This window comes from Sesamum indicum, linkage group LG5 (genome assembly GCF_000512975.1).
Source record: "Sesamum indicum cultivar Zhongzhi No. 13 linkage group LG5, S_indicum_v1.0, whole genome shotgun sequence".
Lineage (NCBI taxonomy): Eukaryota > Viridiplantae > Streptophyta > Magnoliopsida > Lamiales > Pedaliaceae > Sesamum > Sesamum indicum.
In genome coordinates, this window is record NC_026149.1 from 17,231,042 (window position 1) to 17,258,291 (window position 27,250).

The 27,250-nt window shown below is 33.0% G+C and overlaps 4 protein-coding genes across 4 annotated transcripts in view; 1 reads left to right on the forward strand and 3 right to left on the reverse strand.

Annotated features, from left to right (window-relative positions):
- On the reverse strand, positions 5,684-10,937 carry LOC105162843 (3-oxoacyl-[acyl-carrier-protein] synthase 3 A, chloroplastic). The gene is made up of 8 exons (XM_011080995.2): positions 10,381-10,937; positions 9,513-9,661; positions 8,199-8,335; positions 7,810-7,915; positions 7,114-7,232; positions 6,867-6,931; positions 6,557-6,779; positions 5,684-6,137 (listed from the first exon to the last, which is right to left on the reverse strand). Exons 1-8 carry the CDS (start codon positions 10,560-10,562, stop codon positions 5,916-5,918), a joined length of 1,203 nt encoding a protein of 400 aa, XP_011079297.1. The 5' UTR covers positions 10,563-10,937; the 3' UTR covers positions 5,684-5,915.
- Positions 18,399-19,154, forward strand: LOC105162950. Its single transcript, XM_011081130.1, has one exon. It carries the CDS (start codon positions 18,399-18,401, stop codon positions 19,152-19,154), a length of 756 nt encoding a protein of 251 aa, XP_011079432.1.
- LOC105162844 lies at positions 23,875-26,240 on the reverse strand. The gene has a single exon (XM_011080996.2). It carries the CDS (start codon positions 25,969-25,971, stop codon positions 24,058-24,060), a length of 1,914 nt encoding a protein of 637 aa, XP_011079298.1. The 5' UTR covers positions 25,972-26,240; the 3' UTR covers positions 23,875-24,057.
- The window catches only part of LOC105162845, a 4,085-nt gene continuing 3,718 nt past the window's right edge, over positions 26,884-27,250 (reverse strand). Inside the window, exon 6 of the mRNA XM_011080997.2 lies at positions 26,884-27,226. The gene's annotated coding sequence lies outside the window, so the exon portion shown is untranslated. The remainder of the gene's footprint in view (positions 27,227-27,250) is intronic.

The following is a 27,250-nucleotide window of genomic DNA, read 5'->3' on the forward strand; positions in this document are numbered from 1 at the left end:
TTTTTATCACACGATGTTTTGTTGGTTTCAAATTTTTAAAAAGAATACGTATCAATCACACGTTGATGACATAGGGTGCCTAATATATGAAAAGAAAAAAATATTGGAGTGGGTAAGCAATAAAATTAAAATACAAGGACCATGTGAAAAACATTGTTGTTTGGTAGAAAATTGAAAAAGTCTCTCTATGTATTATTGCTTGAGAAGTATATCTAAGTTGGACTCTAGCCAAAATTGCATTAAACTATAGGGATAACTATATTTAAAAAAAAAAGAATTGGTATAATTATATGTATTTTTTTATGATTTAAAAAATTTATATTTAGTATCCGTGATGTATATTTTCATCCAATAAATTAATCCATTTATTAGTTAAAATTTACTTAATTTGCTGATATCAGCAAAAAAAATTGAATGAAAATCCATACTTACTTCCAATTGACTTATTACTGACTTATTGCAGGTTTTCTTCCCAAACCTCACTTTATACATCTTTACACTTGTAGAAGTTATCTGATGACAAAAGATTAAAAGTCAATAATGAGTCAGCTGAAAATAAATATGAATTTTTATTCAATTATTTTTACTGATATCAACAATTTCGTGAATTTCGATTAATAAATTTATTTAAAGTATATGAGGTCTATGTGCAATTATTTGATAGCGTAATTATCCGGACAACTTATGTACTTTGAAACAAAGAATAATACAAAAAATTATTTAAAAAAAAAAAAACATGGAATCAACCTTTTCAGACCGTCACCTATTTTTATTAGGCGTTGAATTCTACATTTACATCACTTACTGTTCACCGTTTTAAATTAGTTTTTCTTTTTAGAAATATATTGGTTTTTCTTTTTAGAAATATATTTTTATAAATAATAAAAAAAATCATAATTTTCTCATAAGATTAATAAATTGATGGGGTCTCATTTTCGGGGATCGGATATCATTTGATGTTTGGATTCGAGGCACGAGAAACGAGCTTGGATCCTACACAAAGAAGCACGCATTGAACTTGGCTCGGCGTAAGCACTCCGATGCTCAAATTAGATAGTTAAATATGAGGTAGATCGTATGTCGGAGTGAATAGTATATATGAGTTTTGGGATTAATTATCTTGACCATCTTAAATGTCGAGGTTTTTATACTTGGGCCAAATTGTGCAGACAACGCTGAGCTGTCGCGTTTCCGTCATCCTTACTCCCTGCTGATCTATGTACCTGATGGGCTTTCATGAACTTTTACTTCTATAGGCCCATATTATCCTCAAGAATTTAGGGGAGGGGGGCTTCGTAATCGTGCACGTAAATGGCCTTCACTTAAATTGTAACGTGGCACAAATGTTGCAAAAAACCTTAATAACCTTAAACTCCTCACAAAATTGTCCAAACCATCATTTTCAAGTTAATCTATAAATGTACAAAACTTCTATTTTCATTATGTTTTAAATCATTCCCAACCACAGAATCCTATTTCCACTTATTTACGTAACGCTAACCTTTGACACACACACATATATATATATATAGGGATAATTGCACGTCTTTTCTATGAGATTTGGTATAATTACATGTTGACTTTTGTAATTTGAGAAATTACATCTAATATTTCTGAAGTTTATTTTTATCTAACAAATAAGTTTCTCCATTGGTCAAAATTCACAAAATTTGTTGATATTAACAAAAAAGTCGGGAAAAAAAATCTACATTTACCCCCAATTGCCTTATTACTGACTTATTACAAGTCATATAAATTTTTTATAATTAAATTACACTCATACGTCTTCACGTATTAATGCATATGATGAGGTATATCTTACTGTTATAAGGTTAGTTTAGTCGAAAAAAAATTATTTGATCTGCAATAAGTCGATCAAGGCAAATATCAATTTCCATTCCTTTTCTTTTTGTTAATATAAGCAAATTCAAATAAATTTAAACTTACGGGGAGACTTATTTGTTAGACGGAAGCAAACTTCAAAGGCACTAAATGTAATTTTTTAAGCCACAGGAGATTTACTTGTAATTATATCAAATTTTATAAGAAAAAAATATAATTATCCGATATATATATATATATAATGTCAAACGTTATTGGTAGATTGGGATTCAAGGCGAATGTTACGCACTACAAGAAATTATGTAAATAAAACTCGACCTGAATTAGAATTTTTTGAAAAAAATTAGACGGGTGTTGAGGTTAGATCTGTCAGGTTCAAAGTCGAGGTGGCTCTTAAATCCCACTAAACCCGCTCCATACTCATTCTTATATATATATAATAAAGATCAAGAGTGTAGGATTTCTCCAAAAATAAGGTTGCTCTTGGCTCGACATTATTGATTGTATACTTAATATCACATCTTATCCATCAAAAACCATTTTATCTTTCTTAGGTGGTTGTAATATTTCATACTTCAAAACAAATATCGTTTTCGTTGCATTTTGGTAAATATGATCGTTTCATTTTCACACTTTTTTTCTCGAAAGGGAAGGTACCTAGAAAGGAGGTTTTGAGGAAAAAAATATTGTCCTATTTGCAGTGTTTGAATGACTTTGCAACAAAAATTTCTTGCATGCAGATGCAGTATTGGACACAGACACGGCATTAGAGTGTCCACAAATTTAAAAGGAAAAAAAAGGTGGGGGGTGGGGGGGAGGGACACAATTGTGTCCGACACGTTTTGAATTTTTTTTTTTTATAATTTAAAAAATTTTTGGGTTGTCTTTAAAATAAAAAATTAGGCCTATTAAAAAAGAAAAAAAATTAATTCACTCTTCTTAAACTAAAAGTATTAGGATGAAATTACTAAAAGTTCGAGAGATGTTCACGAAAAATTAAATAATTTAAATGATTAGAAATTTTTCATTGCATTCTTTTTAAAATAAACTGATTAAGTATATTTTTGTAGCCATATTTGACAAAAAAATACAGATGTAAGACACGCTTATTTTATATTTTAACTTAATATTTTCAATATTGCATATTTTAATTTTAAGAAAAATAAGAATATATATAATATAAATATAAACTATATAGTCGTGTCAGTGTCGTATCGTATTCTAATCTTTTTACATTTTTCATGTCGCCATTCCATAATATATCATGCCCGTACTGCGATGTCCGTATCCATGCATCACAGTGGAAGATCAATACTCATTCATACATGGATGGGAATTGGAGCCCATCAGTGTAAGCATTGCTATAAACCCAATGGGACACTTTTCTTGAAAGGAACATGGGATTGTGAAATATGAGGAGGGACCTCCTAGTTTTAGGACCATTTGTGGGGTTGGGGTGATGGGGGCTACATAAGACTTCTCATTTTCATACTCAATTGTAACATTCATACTTTTATGTTTGTTTTTTTTTTTTTTGAAAAAAGAATAATCTAAATTTTTTAGTATTATAAAATTTCAAGATTGTAGTTTATTTTAGGTGTTCTTGTTAGCAAAACAAAGGTTAGATTTATTCAAATTGTCAGTCCCATTAGCCCATTTACAATATAAGCCCAGTCCACATTGTTGTTGGGCTTTCAAATTTAGGAGTTGGGCCTACTTGGCTGCACCTTTGGGCTGTTTGGCAATATTCTCGATACGTAAATAAAAGAGAAATAGGGTAAATTACAATGAGCTCTTTTGAAATTTGGTATCATTATGAATACCCATTATTGTTTGAAAAATTATAAATATTCTATTGGTATTTGATGAAATTATGTAATCTTTGGATGTATGAAATTATCAACTTTACCCTTATTGTTTGTTTCTTTTAAAAATAAAAATTATAAGAAAAGGGATGGGGTGAGTGGAAATTTTTTAAAAGTTGTAAAAAAAAAATTATCCAATAATTTCATAAAAAAATTCAGAAAATTTTAGAAAATAAGTAAAACTATAACTTATATTCTACAAGAAAATTTTGGTCAGTTCAATACAAAAAATAGATGAAAACCTAACAAAGATTCACGAATTCGAGCTGATTATTAGATGGTTGTTAAAATCGATGAGGTAGTGATAATTTTTCAACCACCAAATGAGTATTTGTAATTATGTCAAATTTCAAGAAAACTTGCTGTAATTTAACCTAAATAAAATCTTCAATCAAGTTAGGTTCTTTATTCGTACGAGTAGAGCTTGAATATATTTTAGCTTATATTTAGACCGATGAATTTAAAATCGAGGATTCGAATTTCTAATAACAAATTATTTCGATCTATTTGAATAATTCTAAACTATGGATTCCAGATTCTCAAGACTCTAAATTTGAACTATATTTTATTGATGAATGTCAAATTTTCTTATATAGAGTCAAAGTAGCATTAATGAAAATCTCCAACACAATTTTCATACTAAATATATATTTATATTTATATATCAATTATTTGGGTGCCTATTAAATTGAATTAAATTAAAAAATAATTGAATTATATTTTATGAAGTGATGGATTTGGATTTAACTCCATATTAAAAAATTTTAACATCCATAAATGATCAACAAAATATAATTTAAATTTAGAATTTGGGAATTTGGAATCCATAAATTTAGAATGAAAAGGCCTTCTTTTGAATATTTTATATCAATAATAAATATAAAAATTAAAAAAAATATATTTAAAAAAAGATCATTCTGACCATTATTTTATTTTATTTTTATTTTCTTTTAAATAATTAAATAAATATAATGAAACTTAAATTATGCACCTACACATAATGTGCTCCAATAATTAGTCATCTTTTTAGATGGATGCCAAGACCATCATGATGTCATACATCATGCAAGTGAAGCAATAATACTTATAACTTAATGCTCTACATATAAATTTATGGGTGAATTACATTCACATCCCTGAGATATAGTATAATTACAGATATATCCTCATTAGATAGGAAATTATATTTACCCTTTTGAGGTTTGTAAAACAATACAATGCTTGCAAAAAGAAAGTGTGCAAATACAAAAATACCCTTCATTTATCTAGCACCAAAAAAAAAAGAAAAATTAATTTTGAAAAAGGCTAAAAACTCCTGAAACAAAGCTTCATTAGAAGGGCAAATGTAATTCCTATCTAACGAGAATGTATTTATAATTATACTAAAGTTCGAGTGTCGTGAATGTAATTTTCTAATATATAAGGTAATCCTCACAATATTTAACGAACAAAAACAATGAGTTTAGCAAAAAAAGTTATTATATTTAAGCACAAAGTATATAAAATCATACCATTTAACCCCCTCAATAATTTAAAATATTACAATTTGGTCCAAAGGGTATTTTCATTTGAAAAGTTGATCAAAACATAGTCAAACTTTTTACTAGGAATATTTTGAGAATAACAATTGATAAATTCATCATAACCCTACTGATGGAGTTAAATGTAAAACGGAACAAACATCAAGGAGGTAAATGTAATTTTTGATCTAATAGAGATGTATTTGTAATTATGTCAAATCTCTTGACTGATGTTGTAATTTACCTTAAATTTATTACATAACATGTAAACCATTACATTTATTTTTGAAGCAAGAACCATTACATTAGAATAGAACATCATCATCATCATATTGATACAACACTTCACATCTAGATGGGAGTACTGCTATCCACACAGAAAACATCAGGCCTCCATATACATACATCATCACTTGCCATACATGCAAATATACCTAGTTCACCATTTTTGTGAAATATTGTCAACTTTATGAAATTATGAATAATGGAAACTGCTACAGAAAGACACCATCCCACATCAGAAAGAAATTTTCTTAATTTACAGTTAGAGATTACAGCCCAGGAAACGTCGAAAACTAGCATCCGAACGACAAAAAAGAAGAGCAAATAGAGGAAGGGAAAAAAATAAATGCTATTCATGTCGATCAAACAAAATTGCATAAGCATATCCTCCATTCCAACATACCTATCATCCCCATCTAACGATGGCAGAGCCCCATGTGAGGCCGGCTCCAAAACCAGCAGTTGCGATAGTATGACCGGCTTGGACCTTCCCACTTCGTACAGCTTCGTCCAAAGCCAGTGGTATCGAGGCAGCGCTTGTATTACCATAATTTGCCAAGTTAGATATGACACGTTCGTATGGAACGTCTAGACGAGTGGCGACTGCATCGATAATTCTCTGATTTGCCTGCATTAACCAGTCTCTTCCGCTATTTTATCTCAAGATACTGTGAATAATGAAGTAAAGACGAAAAAGTAGAAGCCCCTTTTACAAAAAGACCCATCTGTTCTGAAGAATTACATCAGAACTCCTCACAGTCATGTTTTATCTTACAAATTCCCCTTGCTCATTTGATCTTAAATATAATGCAAAAGATCCTTGCGAGAGTTGCAGTGCAATTTTTCAAAATTGAGGGACCTCTTTTGTAAACTATGCCCAACATTAGGATGCATAAGTGAACCTATCCCAATCTTCATATATTCATATCTTGGCAATTTTCTTCTCTTTACCTGAATGCAAAATGCTATATATAAACCAAATAAAAACCTAATAACCTTTTCGCTCCAAGTGATTGCTAATATGCAACTATATAACTGATTTCATACCTGATGAAGAAGCAACCAGTCTATACTAGATCCCGTGAGACCTGCCTTCTCTAAAGCTGATTCAATCGACTGTGGAACAGCACGAACGGCGAAACGGAAGACCTCTTTACCGTTCATCTGTATGCAGGAGTACGCGGAACCTTTTGGTAGAAGTCCGACGAGTGAACCATTCGTACCCGGCTCTTTATCTGTTTCATTTTCCTTTATGCCTGCCTTTAGGTGCCTGAAAAAACAAAAATTTAAGGTCATTGCTTGATTCAAGAAATACAAGATAGGTCTATGAAAAGGGTGATCATGTATTCTTAAGTACCTTTGACCTTCACCATCACTGTGCATGTCAAAAGCAAATAAACCGTCTTCCTCACTATTGCAAGCCTGGCGAAATATTAGCAAATAAACTTGTATCATAGGGAGGGGAAAAGATGGGTAAAAACTCTAATTTCAAGAGTGGAGAAATCAAAGAACTACTACTTTTTGCCGTCAAATATCTTCTTTCTATTTCCGTTAATGAAATAATAAGAGCGGTGAATGGCGCTAAAACAATATGAATACAGTACCTGTACTAGAACAGCACCAGCAGCATCTCCAAAGAGAATGCAGGAGCCTCTATCAGTCCAATCAACATAGCGAGATAGAGCATCGGCCCCAATCACAAGAACATTATTGAAGCCACCGCCTAGTATATAAAGCATAAGGAATTGAGGTAAAAAAATAATTGGGGTAAATTACAACAACTTCTTGTGAGGTTTGTCATAATTCCGAATATCCTCTCGTTGTTTGAAAAATTACAAACACCCCCCCTAATGTTTGAAGAAATTATGTAAACTTTGGATGGAGGTATGAAATTGTCAACGTTGCCCTTACTGTATTTTATTATGTTTTTATAAAAAATTAAAAAACTTATAAAAAAATCAAACAGGGTGGATGAAAAAATTTTAGAAATTATAAAAAACTTATCCACTTAGTAAAAAAAAATCAGAAAATTTTAAAAAATAAATAAAATTATAATTTTTAATCCAGGAGGGCATTTTGGCCAGTTCACCATAAAAGTGGATGGAAACCTGACGGATTGGGCTAATTCTTAGACTGGCGTTAAAATCAAGGGGGTATTAGTAATTTTTCAAACAACGAGGGAATATTCATAATTATGTGAAACCTCAGGGGAGTTCATTGTAATTTACCCAAATAATTAACTTAATATAGCTGATCAATGAAACGTTTGCAGTCTCTTCAGTACACAGCTGGGTGTTTACCTCGAATGTGGCAAGCAGCTGAAACCAGGCCCAGAATGAAACCGCTGCAGGCTGCCGTGATATCATAAGCCAATGGATTGTTTTTACAGCCAAGTGCTTTCTGAATCTGGAAAGTGGAAACAATTACCAGGAATATAGTTGCATGGTGATAATGAAAAAAGCATATTGGTCTAAAAAGTGTAGCAAGAACTTAACAGTATTCTGAAGAAGCTCACAAACAATCAGCTCTTTAATTTACTCATGATTTGACAGGGCAATGCATTAGGTGGAAAAGAATGTTATCAAGACCCATAAAAAGTTAAGTTCTACTTACCACAGGAGAGACAAGGAAAAAAGGGAAATAAGAAAAAGTCCAATTTACATCATATTATTGTTGCAAATATATATACCTGTGGAGCACTGCCAAATAAATCTTCTGGAGTTGAAGTACACAACAATACAAGGTCCACGTCATCTGGATCAACTTCTGCCATCTGGAGAGCTTTCTTTGCAGCCTCTGCAGCGAGATCTATCAAACTATCTTTCCCTGCAGCAAAGCAATATCTAACATAAGAGCAGATTTTGACAAATTTCTCACTTCCATTAAAGACTGATTTTTGCAAAGAGCTTGAATGTTATTGACAAAAACCATGCGTCCAACATTCCACAAGGCAAAGAATAAGATCAAAGGATGTCGTAGTTAAGACATATATACAGAATGCAGATTTTCAGAAACTGCTTTATTCGACTATACTTATTGTCCAGCCTATGATGAGTATTAGAAGGCAGACCATCTTTGTACTAGATTCACAGTGAGGCATTTGAGAATATACATGAGTCCACAATGCACTCAAGGGAATACGTTATATATGTGGAACTGCACTGGCAAAATACTAGTAATATAATACTAATATGTTGCTGATTTGCAATATCCACTGCTTCTGGAAAGATGATTCATTTTAAAACTAAAAAGATGGGCAATCATAGTATCACAGACTTCAAGGTTCAAATGAGAAAGACAACATGAAAATGATTTGAATAAACTGAAGACAAGCAGAAGGTGCTCATTGAATACTTGGTCGCCTTTTAAGTCCTTTGTTACATTGATCAACCACATCCTATGTGCTTCTTGGATTCTGAAGTCAATAAATTATTAGTTCATATTACTCAACAATCTGATAGCAGAACCACTACACTACTCTTATTCACTCAATTAATTGTTGCATAACAAATATGGGAGTGATATGACAAAATATAGTTATTTGCTCAAGGCAAAGCATTTCCATTCTACAATTAGTGCATTCAACATCCATAAGAACATTCAATGTCCTGCCAAAAAGTTCAACCAATATCCCAGTTATGCCCAAGAAGGACTTGAGTGGCCTCCTAGAGTTTTCTCACTTGTATCAAAGTCAATGTACCTAGAGTATCAAGACTAGCTTGTGGCACGCCATGACCAGAGAAAGTTGCAAAAAGTAAGAACCCATTTAAACAAAAGAATAATGTATTACAAGTCCTAATATTAAATCTAACATCAACAAGCTAGTCGGAGTACAAAGTCACAGAACAGAACATTCTAATCTGTTCCAGCATGGTTAATCCTCACGTCAAGTTAACCAGATTACACAAGTTGAATGCCTGAACTTGTCTTCAGATCAAATCCAAAGTATATCACATAAACATGATAAAATCACAGGAAAATGAACTGCAAAAGAAGAACTCACTTGAAAGTATTCTTCGATTCCGTATTCCAGTCCGAACAGATATCCATTCATCAGATGTATCAACAATTTTTGAGAGGTCATCATTAGATATCTGAACAGTTGGTACTGCAGAGCCACATCCAACTAATTTGCAGCCTTTGCCGGCAAGTCTATACAAATTTAAAATTATGATCAGAGACGGTATCAGAAGCACAAAATACAAACACTTCCAGAAACTCTTTATGTAAAAAACTCGCAATATTCACATTAAACTGCAACTAACACTCATGGCTAGCTAGCAACCAAATTTGGCCGACCAATCAGCCTCCAAATTGGTCAATATAAGTATACCAGGATGAATTACATAAGTAACAAATGCATTAAAGAAAGACAGTTAATGGAACAAGAGGAGCTACACATGGTGCCATGCACCAAGGACTAAAATGCAACAGGACAAAATATTCTCTGCTATTAAAAATCCCATATTATGCTATAAGAGAAAGCCAGCTCTATGAAAAGTCGAGTAATATTCAACACCTCAATTGCGTTGCAACATTGCAAATTGTGAATCAGACAACAGCTAACCGTTGAACAACCAAACCTCAGTTCTTATCAATTCTCACAAAATAATCACAAGAAAACACCCTAAGATTGTCCAAATTCAGAGCAACCCAAACCCTTAGTCTACCACATTCATAGAAAACCCAAAGTTCACCTCAAGAACTTTTAATTAACTAGAAAGCACAAACAACACGAAAACCCCAATCATCCAACAAATCCCAGTTCTCAAAATCTTCAAACAACGAAGGTAGAAGACAAACACTTGAGCAATTTGAAACTAACACCCACAAAACAAACAAAGATCAAAACTTTACAAAGAATGAACTACCTGGGCACTCGAGATCCAGAAGGGGAAAGCTTCTCCGCACCCTGAGTAGAACTCGAACACACTGTTCTCCTCGAAACACCGTCCGAGAACCAAAACCCAGATCGGTAAATGCCTAAAGGCGGAGAAAATCTCCTCCTCACGGTGGGCACCGTCGGAGTAAACAGCCCGGATGCATTCGCCATTCAATACTTTGATAAAAGCAGGAATCTTTCTTAATTATGCTTATTAAAACGAAGAAGGATGAATTTAAACGGAAAATAGAAAACAACAGCAGACGGAAACAACAATGAAATTTACAAATCTTTGGAGTTTCCGGTAACGAAAATCTCTGATGAAACTACCGATGCAAATATGTTTCCTTCTGTCTACTCTCTCCTTTTTTTAATCCCACAAACACACAACACACAGAGACAGAATCACATGCAAATGCATGCTATAGATACAACAATCTGTCTCTAAAACTAATCAGTAAAACTTCCTCTTGGCTTCCGAGGAGAGCGACTCATGTCCTCATCGGAAATTTCAACGGCGTTCTCGAGATTGAATCTTGGTTGCTCCGCATAAAGAAATGGGTTTCTGCCACGTAATCCCGGCACATGTAAAGTTACTCTTTTGCCCCTAGGGCTCTTGACATTGTGTGGGGTGGGGACAATTACTAAGTTTGCACTGTAATAATGCTGGCTCTAGGAGGGTAGAAAGGTAACTTCCTCAGAAACAGCATCTTTTCCTAAATTCTGTCTCTTTTTTGGGACAAGTAATTGTAATTTTTGGTCTTCTAATACACATCTAATTTTCACCAACCAATACTTTGTTTTTCACTATGTTTGTTGAGAGCATTTGCTTAGGTTGTCTTTTTCTTTCTTTTTTATAAATAAAAAATCATATTGAATTAAAATTCATTATTATTATAAAGACATAATTACACTGTTCTTTCGTGAAATCTTGTGTAATTACACGCAGTACCATCGACACTTGTTTCATTCTAACAAAATTCATTAAGTTTGTATATATTAACACAAAAAAATTGAATGACAATTCATATTGTGAGTCGAACAAATCTTTTTATGTCCAAAATATCCTTATATATCTTCACATGCTAATACATATAAATAGGTATATTTTTACCTTCATAAGGATTTGTTTGACCTTCATAAGTCAGTCATGGGTAAATATGAATTTTCATTCATTTTTTTTTTATTAAATTTAGTGAAATTCAACTAAAGGAGAATCTCTTTATTAGACAGAAACAAACATTATAGGCATTTGATGTAATGTCCCAAACTACGTGAAAATTTATATATAATTACACCAAATTTCATGAGATGGTGGTATAACTATTCTTGTAATTAATTGGTTGACCAACATTATAAATACGTCGGTCCTAAGTTTTTTTTTTTTTTTTCAAAGCGTGGAAACCCGAGAACCACAAGTAGTATGATTCATTTTCATAATAATAATAAATAAATAAAATATGTCAAGATTGTTATGTGAAATTATCGAATTCAAAATAAATATTCGATAGCACGTAACCAGCATTGATGTCTTAATATACAAACTAATAATTACAACAATAAATAACTCATTATTGTTTGAAAAATTACCAATATTTTTCCTTTTCCAGATATTTAACATATATATATAATCCTTATATGATAAGGTAGAAACGCAAATATATTTTTTTTCTTTTTAAATTTTTAAAAAATGTTAAAAAAATATTATGTAATGTCCCATTTGCCCCTTTTATATTTATGTCTGGTTTGTTTCTACAAAGGGCATTTTAGTCCATAGAAAAAATATGTCAAATTAACCTTTAGAGTCTAGAAAGATTTTTCGGACAGCCGAACACAAATTTTGATGTAACACTAACATAGCTAATTAAATGAATTCATTGTCAGACGAACGTCAATTTCAAAGGAGTACTGATAATTCCTGAAATAACAAGAATATATTTATAATTTTATCAAATTTTAGCCGAACTCGATATAATTTATCCTAATATATATGTAAGAAAGTGATGTATGTATATATATAAAAAAAAAAGCTGATAAAATATTTTTGTTTATTTTGCAGAAAACTATGAATCTTATTACTTATTGAGTTAAAATTCACACGTTTTTTTTCTTTTGCAACAAAAAAAAAAACACAATAAATCTTACCATTTGAATAAAACATAGCTCATGATATTGACATGACAAGTAGAGGACCACTTGAATAAACTTTGTATTATTCTAAGTGTCTATAGTATGGGTTTTTAAGAGCTACCTACCTACCTACCTACCTAGGCTGTCTAATTATTAAATCATACTATATCAACGGTTTATATATTTTATTTTTATTTATAATTATTTAAAAATATAAAAAAATATTTATTATATGCATAGAGAAACGTATGTATAACGACAGCTAATATATATGTAGTACGAAACCAGGCCCTTAATATGTAGTACGAAAAGCTGCACTGGTGCTAATGAGGCCTCACTCGAACGATAACATTAAGATTTGAACGAATGAGATGGAATTTGATTTGAAATTATGGTGTATTTAATTAGTAATTAATTTATCCATAATTATAGTGATTAGTAATTAATTAAATTGAAAGAAATTAAATGAGTTTTTCTTTGAATTTCTAATTCCAATTATCCCAATTGATAAAGTTGTATGGAGCTTCATAATTGGGCCATGAAGGCCCAACTTAGAGAGGCTGTGTTATGTAGAGCTTATTCCTTTATTGGGCCAAGTTGGACTTTATTAAATCCCAGGCCCATAGGCTTGGAACTTTATTAATGGGCTTTGGCCCTTTGCATGCACCAACTCAACAATTCTAATAAAAAATAGCTATTTCTTATTGGCTCTTACTCTTAGTTGTTAGTCTTATCATAAATATTAAATATTAGATTATTATATCTTTTTAATAATTTAAATTTTGACATATATTCGAATCTAATTATCATCCATTTATAAAAAATAAAAATTACATCAAAGTTTGATATATATACATATATATAAAATCACCTGAACGTGCTAAAACTCTATAACAATTTAAATTTTTAATTGAGGTGATCATTCGACAAGATTCGTTCATTGTAGCACATTGAGGTAATCAAAGTGCGATTTTAACTTTTTTGAAGTTATTTTCAGAACGAATTGTCATAGGTGATTTTTACGAAATAATTTGCCGAATTGTCCCTTTCAATATCAAAATCAAAAGTGCGGTTAATACTCGTTCGGTGGTTGTGGGGGAGGGGGGGGTTACATTTATGACAAAAATAAGTAACATGCATCATCAAATTATTATATATATATACTACTTGTTGTGGCATGTCGTTCATACGTGCATATAATAAATAATTTTTTACGCTTTAAAATATATCATAAATAAGAGTAAAATATATAAATCAGTATATCACATTAATAAAAAGAAAAAAAGAAAGAAATAATATTTTATCAATTAATATAAATTTTTGAAAAGCTGAATAAATCAATTATTTTATAATAAAGGGCATTTTTTACTTCACAAAAAAATAGTGCGACAGTATCATTAACCACCGATTGTAAAGATGTAGGGACTTTTTCTTTTTATATTAATATAGATATATATAAATAACATATATTTTAACAATCTGATTTTATATGATTTTGTTAGTACGAAAAATTAAAATCAAATCAATAAGTGCACTATGATTTTATTCCAAATTTAAAATTATGGTTTATTCAATAAAATTATAATAAACGATTCGACTGAATTTGGTCCGAACAATTATGAACAATTTTGAATTTTTTTTAATCACCCCTAATAGCACTAGCACGTGCTTTCCCCATGGTATGAAGCTCACCATAAAGTTGTCCAAGATTTTAAATTCAAACGATGAAAAATAAATACGATTTTTCCAATCTTCTTCTATGTTTATTTAATCTACTTATATATAAATAAAAATAGAGTAACAACTGAGAAATAAATTATAATGTGTGTGAAGAAAATATTCCTAAAAAGTAAAAATAATTACATTTACACCCCTAATCTATAGTCTATTTACACAAAAACCTCTTATTTTTATCATAATTACAGAAATCACGCCTGATGACTAAAAAGTAAAAGCAATTTATATAATATTATTGACATTTTTAGGATATATGTGTAATTTTAAAAAAGTATGGGCAGTTTTATCCAAAAAGCAGAAATAATTTGTATAAACGATCATATATAAAATAGAGATAATAATGTAATCTATTTTCTAAAATGCATGCAACAATTTATCTCTCTATATTTTTTAAAATGCATATTGCAGCAATTTACCCTTCTGTATTTAAAATAAAACAATTTACCCCCTAAACAGGGAGTTAAATGGTTTCATTTTAAAAAACATAAGGGGATAAATTGCTACTTTTTTGTTTATAAGGGGATAATTTGCTTATTTATAATATCACAGAAGATAAATTGTATTAAACCCGATGAATAACAATTAGGCAATTTCATTGGTCAATGCACAATTATTAAGTGTTGAGATAAAGTTGAACGTTTTGATTCAACACAGTACAAAAATAATGGATCACAAATGCATGATTGCTTCATCTCTACGTTTACTCAAAATTCAGACCTTTCCTTACACAGTTGTTCTTCAGATAGAAAATTTTTGTTCAAATCAGATTCGGTTAGAATCAATCTGTTACATAGAAATACAATATATTTATCATGTAATTAATTATTTTATTTTTTGAATTGTACATCAATCACATAACAAATATATTCATTTATTATGTAATTTTAATTCTAATTTGATCAGACTCGATCTGGGCTAGAATTTTCTGTCGGGACAGACGAACTAAAAACCACAGACCTTGTGATTATGGAATGATTATGTCTACCACAACACATAAAGAATTGGATATTACAAATCTTACAAGTGTTAGTTTTACATGAAAAAACAGTTAAAAGTGTCTTTTTTTTAAAAATATTTAATTTTATTTACTTATTTATCTAACTTTCCACTCTCTATAATTACTATCTTTTTTTATAATTTCATCCATTTTTTTCCACCAACTTTATTATAAATTTAATATTAGCATATCATTTTTATTAATTAATACAAATTTTATTTAAATTATATTAAAAAAATATGCTGCACAAATTACTAGTAAAATATTATAGATATGGCTTATCGTGCACTCTTGACTGCTTGCATTTATCACATTTGGAGGAAACGAAATTTGAGAAGCTTTGAGCATATGGAGCGACCACCGAATATCATAGCCACCATTATCGTGGAAGATATTAGACAGAGGATTATCAGTGTTAATTTATCGCATTCTGTTAGTTCATGTGCGTTATATAGATTATGGCGTATCCTTTGACCTGTCGAAGGAGAAACCACCAGTTAAACACTGTTGTACTGTACGATTTTGTTTTATTAATAAAACTTATACTTACTCAGAAAATATTATAGATATACAAACAAAATAATAGTAAGCAGTCATATGTGAGAACCAAAATCAAACGGCTCATGAGCCTCCCGTGACCCTATCCATGTCCCATTAAATATACATACTCTCTCTCTCTCTCTCTCTCTTAATAAATTTTATTTACGTCTTCGAAAAATTTTAACTTAAATTTAATTTGATTAAATCTAAATCAATTAACCGAAAATTTGAATTAGAAAAAAAGTTAATTTTTTATTCGACAATTACATGTTATTAGTACTTTTGGTCCTATAACTTATTCTATTTAACATTTAGTCCTTATTTTTTTATTATGTAACTATAGACTGTTAGCATTAAAATTATTAATACAGAATCAAATTTATAAAAAAATTAATTATTATATAAATAAAATAAATTATGGGATTAAAAGAACTAACGACCTATAATTACATAATAAAAAAAATGTAATTATGCCTTTGAATTATTTAAATCTATAGAATAAAAAATAGAGATTATGGGATTATAAGAACTAACGACCTATAATTACATAATAAAAAAAATGTAATTATGCCTTTGAATTATTTAAATCTATAGAATAAAAAATAGAGAATCAGCAGGTTGACAAAAAGTGTATCTCTATAGAGTTTGAAACGTTGTTTCTAGAAAATGTAGACTAAAAGTTAAATGAAATATATATAAATCAAATATATATATATATAGTCAACAATATTAGATTAGTACATAGTGTACATATATATATATATTTATATATATATATATATCCATACGAGAAATAGAAGTTAGAACTTACCAAATAACACCAAATGTTTTTAGTAGACAACTCCGCCCTTCATTAACATTGAAACATATGTTATCATTTTTCTTCTTGTATTTATCTTTCAACCCATTTGTTATTGAATTCTTATTATTTTATAAATTACGGATAACTACACTCACTCATTTGAAATTTAGTGTAATTACACATAATCCCATGTAGTTTGAAAAATTATATGTAGGTTTGTCTCCGTCTAACATATAAGTTCCTACATTAGTCGAAATCCACTGAATTTGCTGATATTAACAAGAAAAACTAAATGAAAATTGATATTTACCCTTAATTGACTTATTACTGACTTCCTGCAGGCCAGATGATTTTTTCCGAACTAAACTACCCTTATAACGGTGAAGATATACCTCCTCATATGCATTAATGCGTGAAGACGTATGAGGGTAATTTGGTCATAAAAGATCTATTTGACTTGCAATAAGTCAGTAATACGATAATCAGGGGTTAATATAGAATTTTTTTATTCTTTTTATTAATATCAACAAATTTGGTGAAAGTTTGACTAACGAATGGACTTATTTGTTAAACGGAAGCAAATTTCAGGGGTGCTAGATGTAATTTTTCAAACCATAAAGAGTTTATGTGCAACTACACCAAACTTCTGGAGAAGGGAGTGTAATTATCCCTTTAAATTATAAAAAAAAATCCCTTTTAGTTAATTCGTAAGCCTTTTGGATAATAGTCATGTACTTATCACATAGTATTTTTTTTCGAAATAATAATAAAATTTAGTAAAAACAATTAAAAATGAGATTTTTGTGTAATTTATGAGATTATTAATGAAAATCTCGAAACTAATACGAGAAAGAGAAATGATATTTCCTCTCAGTAGTTGGATTCATGAATGCTACACTCAATGTATTATGCATTAATACATAGATAAATCGCTTTAATTTAAAAAAAAAATAGATATATGATAATCATGTAATTTCTTGTTAGTGTACTAAATATCGGGTGTAACATCTATAATATATACTCCCACCTTTTTGAACGAGACATATAACCTCTCTAATTTTAAGGGTCATCTAATAACTAGCTCAATCCGTTAGTATTCGTTAGATTTTTATCATTTTTTTTATAGTAAATTGACTAATATATCCTTGTAAACTATAAATTATCATTTTATTTGTTTTTACAGACTAAGTAGAGAATTTCTTTTGTTATTCTTTAAAATTTTTCATTCGCCTTGTCCATTTTTTATATATATTTTTTATTTTTGAAAAGAAATACAATAAAGGCAAAATGGGCAATTTCAAACCTATTCGTACAAGAATTATATAATTTTGATTAAATGAAATGAGCAAATAAACTCTTGAAAAAAAGAATTAACAAATTATCCACCTATATTTTGAAAAATGAAGCAAATTACTCTTCTATCAATAGTTTAGATATATAAGGGATAATTTGCTTCATTTTTTAAAATACAGGAGATATATAATTTGATATTATATTTTTTACAAGAATTTCTTTTTACATATTTCTCATATCACAGGAGTAAATTATAATTTTTTTCGAATTCTTGGCATATACACTACATATATACTACAAAAGTTAATGTAATTCTCCCTACTTACCCCCCTTGCCTCTCTCTCTCTCTCTCTCTCTCTCTCTCTCTCTCTCTCTCTCTCACACACACACACACACACAGAGAGACACACATTGATATATTTGTGTGTATATATAAATGCACATCAAACCTCTTAGTTTCTTCTCAATTTAGCATAAAAAACCCAAACACGCCCTTTCTTTTCTTGAAATGGATGACACAAACATGAAAGAAGAAGAAGCTGATCAAGAGGAGGAGACGCTCTCCCTCTGCGATTTCCCTCTGAATTCCGGAGACGACCCCGACAAAAGAGACTCTTCCAAGATCAACAACAACAGCCGTCGATCATCCTCCGAACCCTCCGATTTCTTCGAGTTCTTCAATGATTTCACCTCCGAGATGTCCCATGCAGAAGATATCATCTTCTGCGGCAAGCTCCTCCCCACCTCCCACCCCCATTTCCGCCGCCCTCGAATCCTCAAATCCCTCTCCGAGCACGACGCTGCTGATTTCTCCAGAAGGTACTGCCAGTACTCCTTGCCGGAGTTGAATCCGACCACACCCAACGGAGTAGCTAGCACGAGGTTGCCGCGCGGCGGCCGTCCAAAGTTCCGACGTCGGAGTTCATCAGCCCTGCTGGTGAAACCCGAACCGTTGGATATCCACCGGAGTCTTTCCAAGAGCTCGGCGAAATCAGACGGGTCGTTGAAGGTGGCTCCGAAGCCCAGGTGGTTCGTTTTGATGTTTGGTCCATTGAGACTGCAGCAGGAGATGGATCTCCGGGATATGAAAAACCGGCAGGTTCGCCGGAATCCGGGGAGCATGTTCCCGGGAGTTGACGGCGGAGGAGGAATTCCTGCGGGGCGGAGGAGTTCGTGGGGCCATGATTTGCTGAGGGTGTTGAGTTGCAAGAATCATGCAAGTGTGGCCGTCACAGCATCAATTGGTCTCGTGCCACATTTCTAATTAAGGCAAAATCGATCAAGATCACGTGATTATCACGTGAGATTTTTCGACGTCAAATTTTTACTTACTACCCTATAGTTTTTTTGTCACAAAGTTGGGGAGTACTGATGGACCTATGTAATGAGACGAAAAATATATAATTTAAAGAATATTATAAGTACGTTCGATATATGTAACATGTGATGAAGACATGAGTCTTCATTTTTCGATTGTATATATATAATGAACCTTTTGTCAACGAGTCCTTTGCTTTACTTAGAAGATATAAAGTGATCAACTTTGGCAAATTAATTTTGATGATGATGATGATGTTGTCTGTACAAATATATATACAGATATGTCTATGTAAGTGTTTAGTGTTCGACCTACTCGAAATAATTAGGTTCAACTTAGGTCAAATTTTAATATTATAGATTAGTTTTGCAAATATAATCTAATTTATATCAAATCTATAACATGTTTGAGTTACATACATTTGCAAAACAAATTATATTAAAAAATAAGCAATCAAGTATTATAGGATATTCAATTATGAATCTATATGCAAGTTGAAATTGGATAAAATTTGAATGTAGTCAAGGGTTTTTTTTTTTTTTGGCCCTTTTTACAACGAGGATCGTAATTTACTTGGGACCAAAAAGTGGTCGAGGTAGGTTTTAAATTTTTAAGATGTATATGAGAAAATTATAATAAATAAAACTAAATTGAAACAAGGCTCTAACATGTAGAGTTAAGTACAGTTTTCCGACATCTCTCCTCTCTCTCTCTCTCTCTATATATATATAAGTCACTTGGATTATGATGGTTGTGAATGTGCACTTGAGAAAGCTTGGAGGAGAGGGGTAAGAATTTTGTCTGAAGGGCCCCCAAAATCAATGAACAGCAGCACAAGCCTCACGTTCCTCACATGAATACCCCCATTTCAAATTCATTTCTACGACTCATAATAATCACAATTACTTGTCTTTTTTGGTTCTTGAGGATTGGGAGGGGTGTCGAGAGAGTGGACAAAAACGAAAATTGTAAAGAAGAAGATTGTCTGAATGATGAAGCATGATTCCAACTCAATTATTTCAAAGCATCAATAGTTCAAGACATGATGAGAGGAGAGCATGGTTCAAACTGATTAAGCCCTTATCAAAACAAGTGAATCATACATTCTTACAGGATGCCTAACCTTTGTTCCGTCACAAAAGCAGAAGCCATTGCAAACATCCCTTAAGTCGGATTAGATTGTACACGACAACATTTTATTTTATATGCACATCAAACCCACTTGTGTTGTGAACAGGAACACGGAAATTTGATGCAAAGTACAACAATGGCATAAAATGAAAAACTAACAGCATCATATCTAATTCAACAGACAACCACCTCATTTAATCAAGACATGACTGCATCTGATGAATGCAAAGCAGTTGAAATTAAGGCATACTTTAGAAGCTTCCCCAGGACACACTTTTTTCCGTGTTGATTATTGTTGTCTGTCTATAAATGATATTGACCGCTGCAAGAGGGATACAGAATATATATATATATATATATATATAAAACTTGGAAATCATCATCATTATACAAAGAAATACAACTAAAATGTCGGGAAGATGATGTACAACTTACAACTCTAATTCTCAATTTAGTGTCGATTAATGTCATAAAAGGAAAAGAGAAAACTGTGAAGACATGTTTATGGGTGAGCAAAGAAAGCATACTCGCTTAACAGCTAACTTCAAAGCATATGAGCATGTAATAATTTCAAAACAGAGGAGGTACTAAGCTAATAACCAAAGTACCAGCAGAACAGTTGAATGCTCAATATTTTCTACAATCTGAAAGTACCAGCAGAACAGTTGAATACTCAATGTTTTCTACAATCTGAGATCTTCGCAAATGGAAAAAAAGCCCATCACAAGACTAATAAAACAAACCCTGAAGCAGGTCCAATATCGACTGTCTATTTGTCGACTTTCAAGGTTGATTACCTGTGGAACAGGCACAAATGTACATTCTAATCTAACTCATTAATCAGACCCATTTTCTTCGTGCACATCTACCCGGCTCCTGTGGATCAACCATTCTCAAAAGCCAATAAGTCTATATTAACTTCAATTCTCATGGTTATAACTTTCCGTGAGTATAAAGAAAATGGTCCTACTCACCTGCCCAGCTACCTTCTCATTTTTGAAAATGTATTTGACTTAAAAACCCACTCCATCAGTAAGTGAAATTTAGTACTGTCGCTTTTCCTATACAAGACAAGCGTAAATAAACAGTACCAAGAAAGACTAATCACAGGGGTCTTAAAAGTGAAAAGAGGAGCCTCACAGAAACAACAGCCTCTCCTTCAGTAGATTTTTCATGCTAGCCTGAGTACCCAGTGAGCAGATAGAAGTAACAATTAGTTCCCTAAACTGTTTCTGCCTCAGAAATCAATCAGCTACTGATGGCTAACTACAAATGTAAGCTCTTTTGTGTACCAGCTATTTTTCACCTTTCCAACTGATAAACATGCACTAACACATAATTTTGTTCCCAGTGTCTACATACAAAAGCAACTAGACAATGTAAAATAATAGTGTAGCCCAAATCATTAAAGGTACATCCATGCTTTTTTCTCCAAGTTCTATAGCAAGTTGTTTGTTTTGTTTTCGCTAAGTCTCAGCAATAAAACAACCTCAGAAGATTTCATGTTACCTCTTGTTTTCCTCATTGGTGAGTTGAACAGGTAATAGCTGAGATCAGAATTTCCTTTTAGCATTTCGCTACAAGTCCACATTTAATTCATTGTTGCTGCCCATGTGATCTTATTGATCATTTATCTATTTGTTTGTTATCATTTTAATCATCATGTATCAAACTATCCCCAGTATACCACTTAATGGTCAGTGGAGAATATCAAGAATGTTTTGAAACATCTAAAATTAAGAATGGGAGTAACAGCAAGACCATCCTTAAAGTAACATGAAAACATCTTTTTGTGGATTCTCATGAAGTGTGTGCATCGTTGGAGGTGCAAGGAGGAGGGAGAGTCATCATATGTTCATGCTCACCCAGGGCGTGAAGGGCAACAAAAATGTCTAGATACTTACCTATTGTCATGGTTCGACCCAATTGCCTCTGATTTTATTGACAGGGTTCGATCTAATATTGTCTAAGCTTTAAGAGCCACAATTTATATAATCTCTTCGTTCACTTGATCTGCACTCTGATAGTTTTCATTCTTCTGCCAATACTTTGATCTACAAATAGGACACAGTGATGTAAAGAACCATGTAAGAGTTTCCTTTTCTGCATTGGAAACCCCATAAGATGAGATTATATCGTATTATTTTTTATTGTAGAATAATGTTTGTACCATTAGTTATCAAGTCCACAGAGCCTTTCTGTCTTCATAGGTTATGAACCTTATTCTAATCTGCAATATACAGATTTTTGTTTTTTTCGGACCAAAAAGTTTATGAAGGAAAGCAAATAAGCAATGGTGAAAGCTCATGGTCCAGATATTCTTCTGTTGCTTTGGGGCGGGGGTATAGGTGGAATTACTTCCGTTGTTAAAACCAAATGATATATGGCCAGATGTAAAATAGTTTACTTGCCTGCATGTTTTGAGGAAATATCAAGGGGACAATAGGATACTGGGAAAACATGCACTGAGAGATCAATCAAATTACTAATGGAACTACTAAGTATGCACTGAGAGCATCAATGTCCGCATGTGTTTATAAATGTGTGTTTCAATTCAGTAAAATGTAAGCATGTTCTTTGTTTCTCATCTAAGTCATTTTGGACTCATTGGGTCTGGTACATGAGCAATAACAATGGAGAGCTATAATCTAGTGTTCAGACAATTTATCCCATCCTGCCTTCGAAGAAAATCTATAAATAAGGTGCTTCAGATTATACAGAAAGATGGTACATAGAATTTAGAATCAGGAAATATAATTGATAATGGATCCCCTGATGTAAACCACAGGAAAAACTGAAGCAGGGTTAATAGATTAACCAACAAAAACATGATAACAGTTCACTGATTCAGTAGCAGAGTTCATAAATCAACCAACAAAAACATGCTAACAATTCACTAATTTAGTAGAGGGGTACCCCAAAAAGTCAAGATCTAAAGAGAGTGGAGCAAAGCTAATTCAGCACTTTTATTTCTTTTTCCTATTCATAGTTTATGTTTCCTACACTGAAGAAAACAAGAGAAACAGACGGACCTCGAGTAAAGATAGAAAGTGGAACAGGAGAAGCTTCAGAGGTATTTAAATTTGAAATATGTCATTCAAGAGCATAGAGGCTTCTTGTACAGATTATTAGGCAACAAGGTAAAAGTTATACAACTACTAATCCCCTCTGATGATGCAAGCCAAGCAGTATATCAATTATATCTGAAAGACTAGCACTATCTATCAAAAGAACTAACAGAAAGATTAGAACAGTGCATAACATTACAAATGCATCAGTAAAACTAACCAGCCAACAAATAAGTCACACACTCGCACTATCTGAAATTGTTAGTATTTTACTTACCAATCAACAACTGAAGTTATTTATGGTGCATATGCAACATTTAAGTCATATACAATAATACCTAGAATTCCTGTTCCTAATGAAGTTTTCAATTTCTAAATAGAACTTTTTCCCAAAGATTTAATCAGAAAAGTCTAGCAGGTTTCAAATACATATTACTATAATAACATACACCACATACAACTCAGAGTAGTTAAACAAGGCAAATGGTCAATAACATGTAAAAATATGGAGTTCTTTTTTTACAAGAAAAATGAATCAGAACACGGGCTACAACACAAAGAGTGCTACAAACTTCCTTAACCACAAAACTCATCAGAACAAAAACAAACTGATACAGGAACCCATTATGGAAAAGCTAATTTTCCCATTCTCAATTGCAAATATAAACCCCACTTGCATACCTGTGATCAGTCTCATAGAAATCTGTCTTGCCTTCAGAAGCAGGCCTTAGGGAAAGGCCAGACAAAGATCTAGTCCCTTGAGCAGAAAACTTGACATAACCAAATATCTCAAGATCTGATCCATCATCATCCTCACCAATTTCCAAAGGCATTCTCGCCCTCAACCTACCAGGATTACCCTTCAGAGGAATCTCATCAATATGCCATTTTAATTCTCTTTCAGACCTGTTCAATACTGCTTTGGGCGACACTTTTAACAGGGTGGGGTCTACAGGCAATTTGAGAACAATTGTCACATTATTCAAGGGAACTGGCAAGTTTGGATTCGACACATACTGTATCATAACAGAAAGTAACGTTCCACTAAGGCGTTTGACAAGCCGAATCCTAATAGGCAGTGGAGTCATACGGGGTAGTAAGCTATACTTTATAATTGGAATAGGTTCCTGTGAAGGGACTGTCCTCACATGAAACAAACCACTTCCAAGGCTGCTCACCCTAGAGCTTTGCACTGCAAACCTCTTAACTCCGTCTGTACCTTCAACCTTAAACGAGAATTCAGTTTCTTTATCATCTGAAGAGGATTTTGGAGGCATTGTTTTCAAATAAACCATGCCCATCAGCCCAACTCTAGCAAGTAATGATTCCCTAAACTCTGCACTTATCTCTTCCACAATATACATTTCTGGACCCTTCATTTCAGTCTTCTTCACCAACATATCCTCGATCTTCTCCTCACCGCCAGCTTTAGCCACAGCTGCAGCTGGGGGCTCGCTAGTCTCCAAAAATTCCAAACCACCAAGACCCCGATCCTTCGGAACCTTCTTCGGCCCTACAAACTCAGATGCATCCAATCCGCCACCCCAAGCATCATTAATACCCTCAAAATCTTCAGGTAGCGTCGACCCATCATTAGAAAACTCAATCCCACCATAGTTTCCTTCAAATCCTTCCACACCTATATGCGTTGATTCTGTAGCTGCAGCTGGAGGCAGCGTAGTCACCTCAAGTCCTGCCAGTGCCTTGCTCACATCTGAAACTCCAGTATCTTTATCCTTCTTAAACCCTTCCATCAGCATTTCTTCTGGCTTATTGATCCTATCACTAGCTGCAAACGGATCTTTCTCTGCCTCACTTTCCTCAACCTTAGTCACTTCCTTCTCTTCACCTTGCTGGAAAAACACTAATGTCGCAGCAGCCACCTCATCACCAGCTTGCAATGTCTCGGCAGGCAACTCAAACGATGCGTGTGAAAATGACTCCACACCAGCCTCATGATCCACTGCTTGATGCTCCAAACTAACCCAACTATCAGCTCCCCGGATCTTACTCTCAGTCTGAACAGCTGAATGCACCATCTTGGCAATTCCATCCCCGTGCATCGACGCGAGCATTGCCGCCAGTCTAATGCTACTAACTCCCCTCAAAACTATATCCAAAGCCATGTAAATTTCCGCATACTTCTTCCCCAATTTTTCCGGGGTCACATCAACACCACGGCACGCAGTGACCACCACTGAAACAGCTTGATTCACAATATGAATACACTCAAAAACATTGTTGTTGGAGTCTTCAATTACAGTAACAGCGAGAACGTAAATTGAGTTGACAAGGCGGTACACAACCCGATAGCGGGATTCAACGCCGACGATGACCTGACCGGAGGAGGCGGCCAAAGGGTCGTCTCCTAGTGAATCGGAGGAGGGATCTGAACTGAAATTACTCGAGGCGGCGGGCTGATGCTGGTTCTTCGCGAAGGCGAGGCGGGTCTCGCGAAAGGCGGAAAGGGCCATGAGCGCGCGGGAAGGGGGAAACCACTCTCGACTTTGGAGCAATATGTCGGGTCCATTTGCGGGTTGGAGAGCTAGAGCTAAACACGACATTGGGATTCTTGGTAATTATTCGACTGATTGATCTGGGATTCGGATATTGAGGTTTGGCTCAGGCTTCAGGAGCAAGAATAAAGAATTCGAATTCGGGATACGCGAATTCGAGTGTGTTCTTGGGGAATGGGAGAGGAAACACTCACTGTAGCTCCAGATCAGTGATCTTCCCTGTGATCTTTGTTAGACTCGTCGTTGGCTAGATGCAGAGATTGGAGGGGAGGGGTTGGGGAAAGTGACTACGCGTAATGTACAAGTTTTAACTGCACAGCGTGGAACGTAGACTTGTACATTGTGGCTTTGATGGTTGTATCTGTTAGTGGAGTTTTCTGGGTAATTACAGTCACCCCCCTGAGCTTTGTTAATTTGGTAAATAATCCCTGAACTTTTTGAGTTTTGGCGAATAAATAACGAGTTCCTAACTTATTTTTATTTTGGGTTAATTACATTTTACCATCCTCAATTATAACTATTTTCACACTTAAACATCTAAACTTTTTTTGTGTTAATTTATCATTTCGACTTTACAAAATTTTGTACTTTGCCATTTATAACTGTTTTCAACCAAATTTTTGTTAAAAGAAAACCACAAGTAGTGCACATCATGTGATGTTTTTTTCCGACAAAAAGATAAATAAAAAAATCTCATATATCGTAAAGTGCGAATTTCATAAAGTTGAGAGGGTAAGTTGACAAAAAAATATTTAGATGCCAAAGTATAAAAACGGACATAATTCGAATGATAAAATCTAATTTACTGTTTTATTTTTTAGTCAACTTCTTAGTTTTGATTTGATTATTAATTAATTTATTATTGCTTATGCTATTTGTGTTGTTGTTCTTGCGCTTTCGCCAATTTTACACCATCATATGCTATGAGATGTGAAGTGAAGTGAAGGCAGAAAAGCAAACTTGGAGAGAGACACTCTTTACAAACACATCCCAATGGAGAATGCTAACAAGTATACAAACAAATCTTTGATGTCAGAAGTTCTTTCTCTTCATGAATTACTTCTGTATATAGGGGAAAGTTACATTTCAATAATATACAACACTCTACCTTCTCCACATTCTTGGAGAGGTTTCTGTCAAATCTAACCGAATCATCCTGTGATTTATTTTGATGATTGAAGTTCGCATCTGACGACCCTCGAGCAAGTTGAGAGTTCATTCGACGAGACTAGATATCCATACTTGAAGGCGTGAAGCCCCGCCAACGATATGCAAGACTCCACCACCAAGCAAACCGACAAACCTAAAAGACGAGCACAGAGAAATA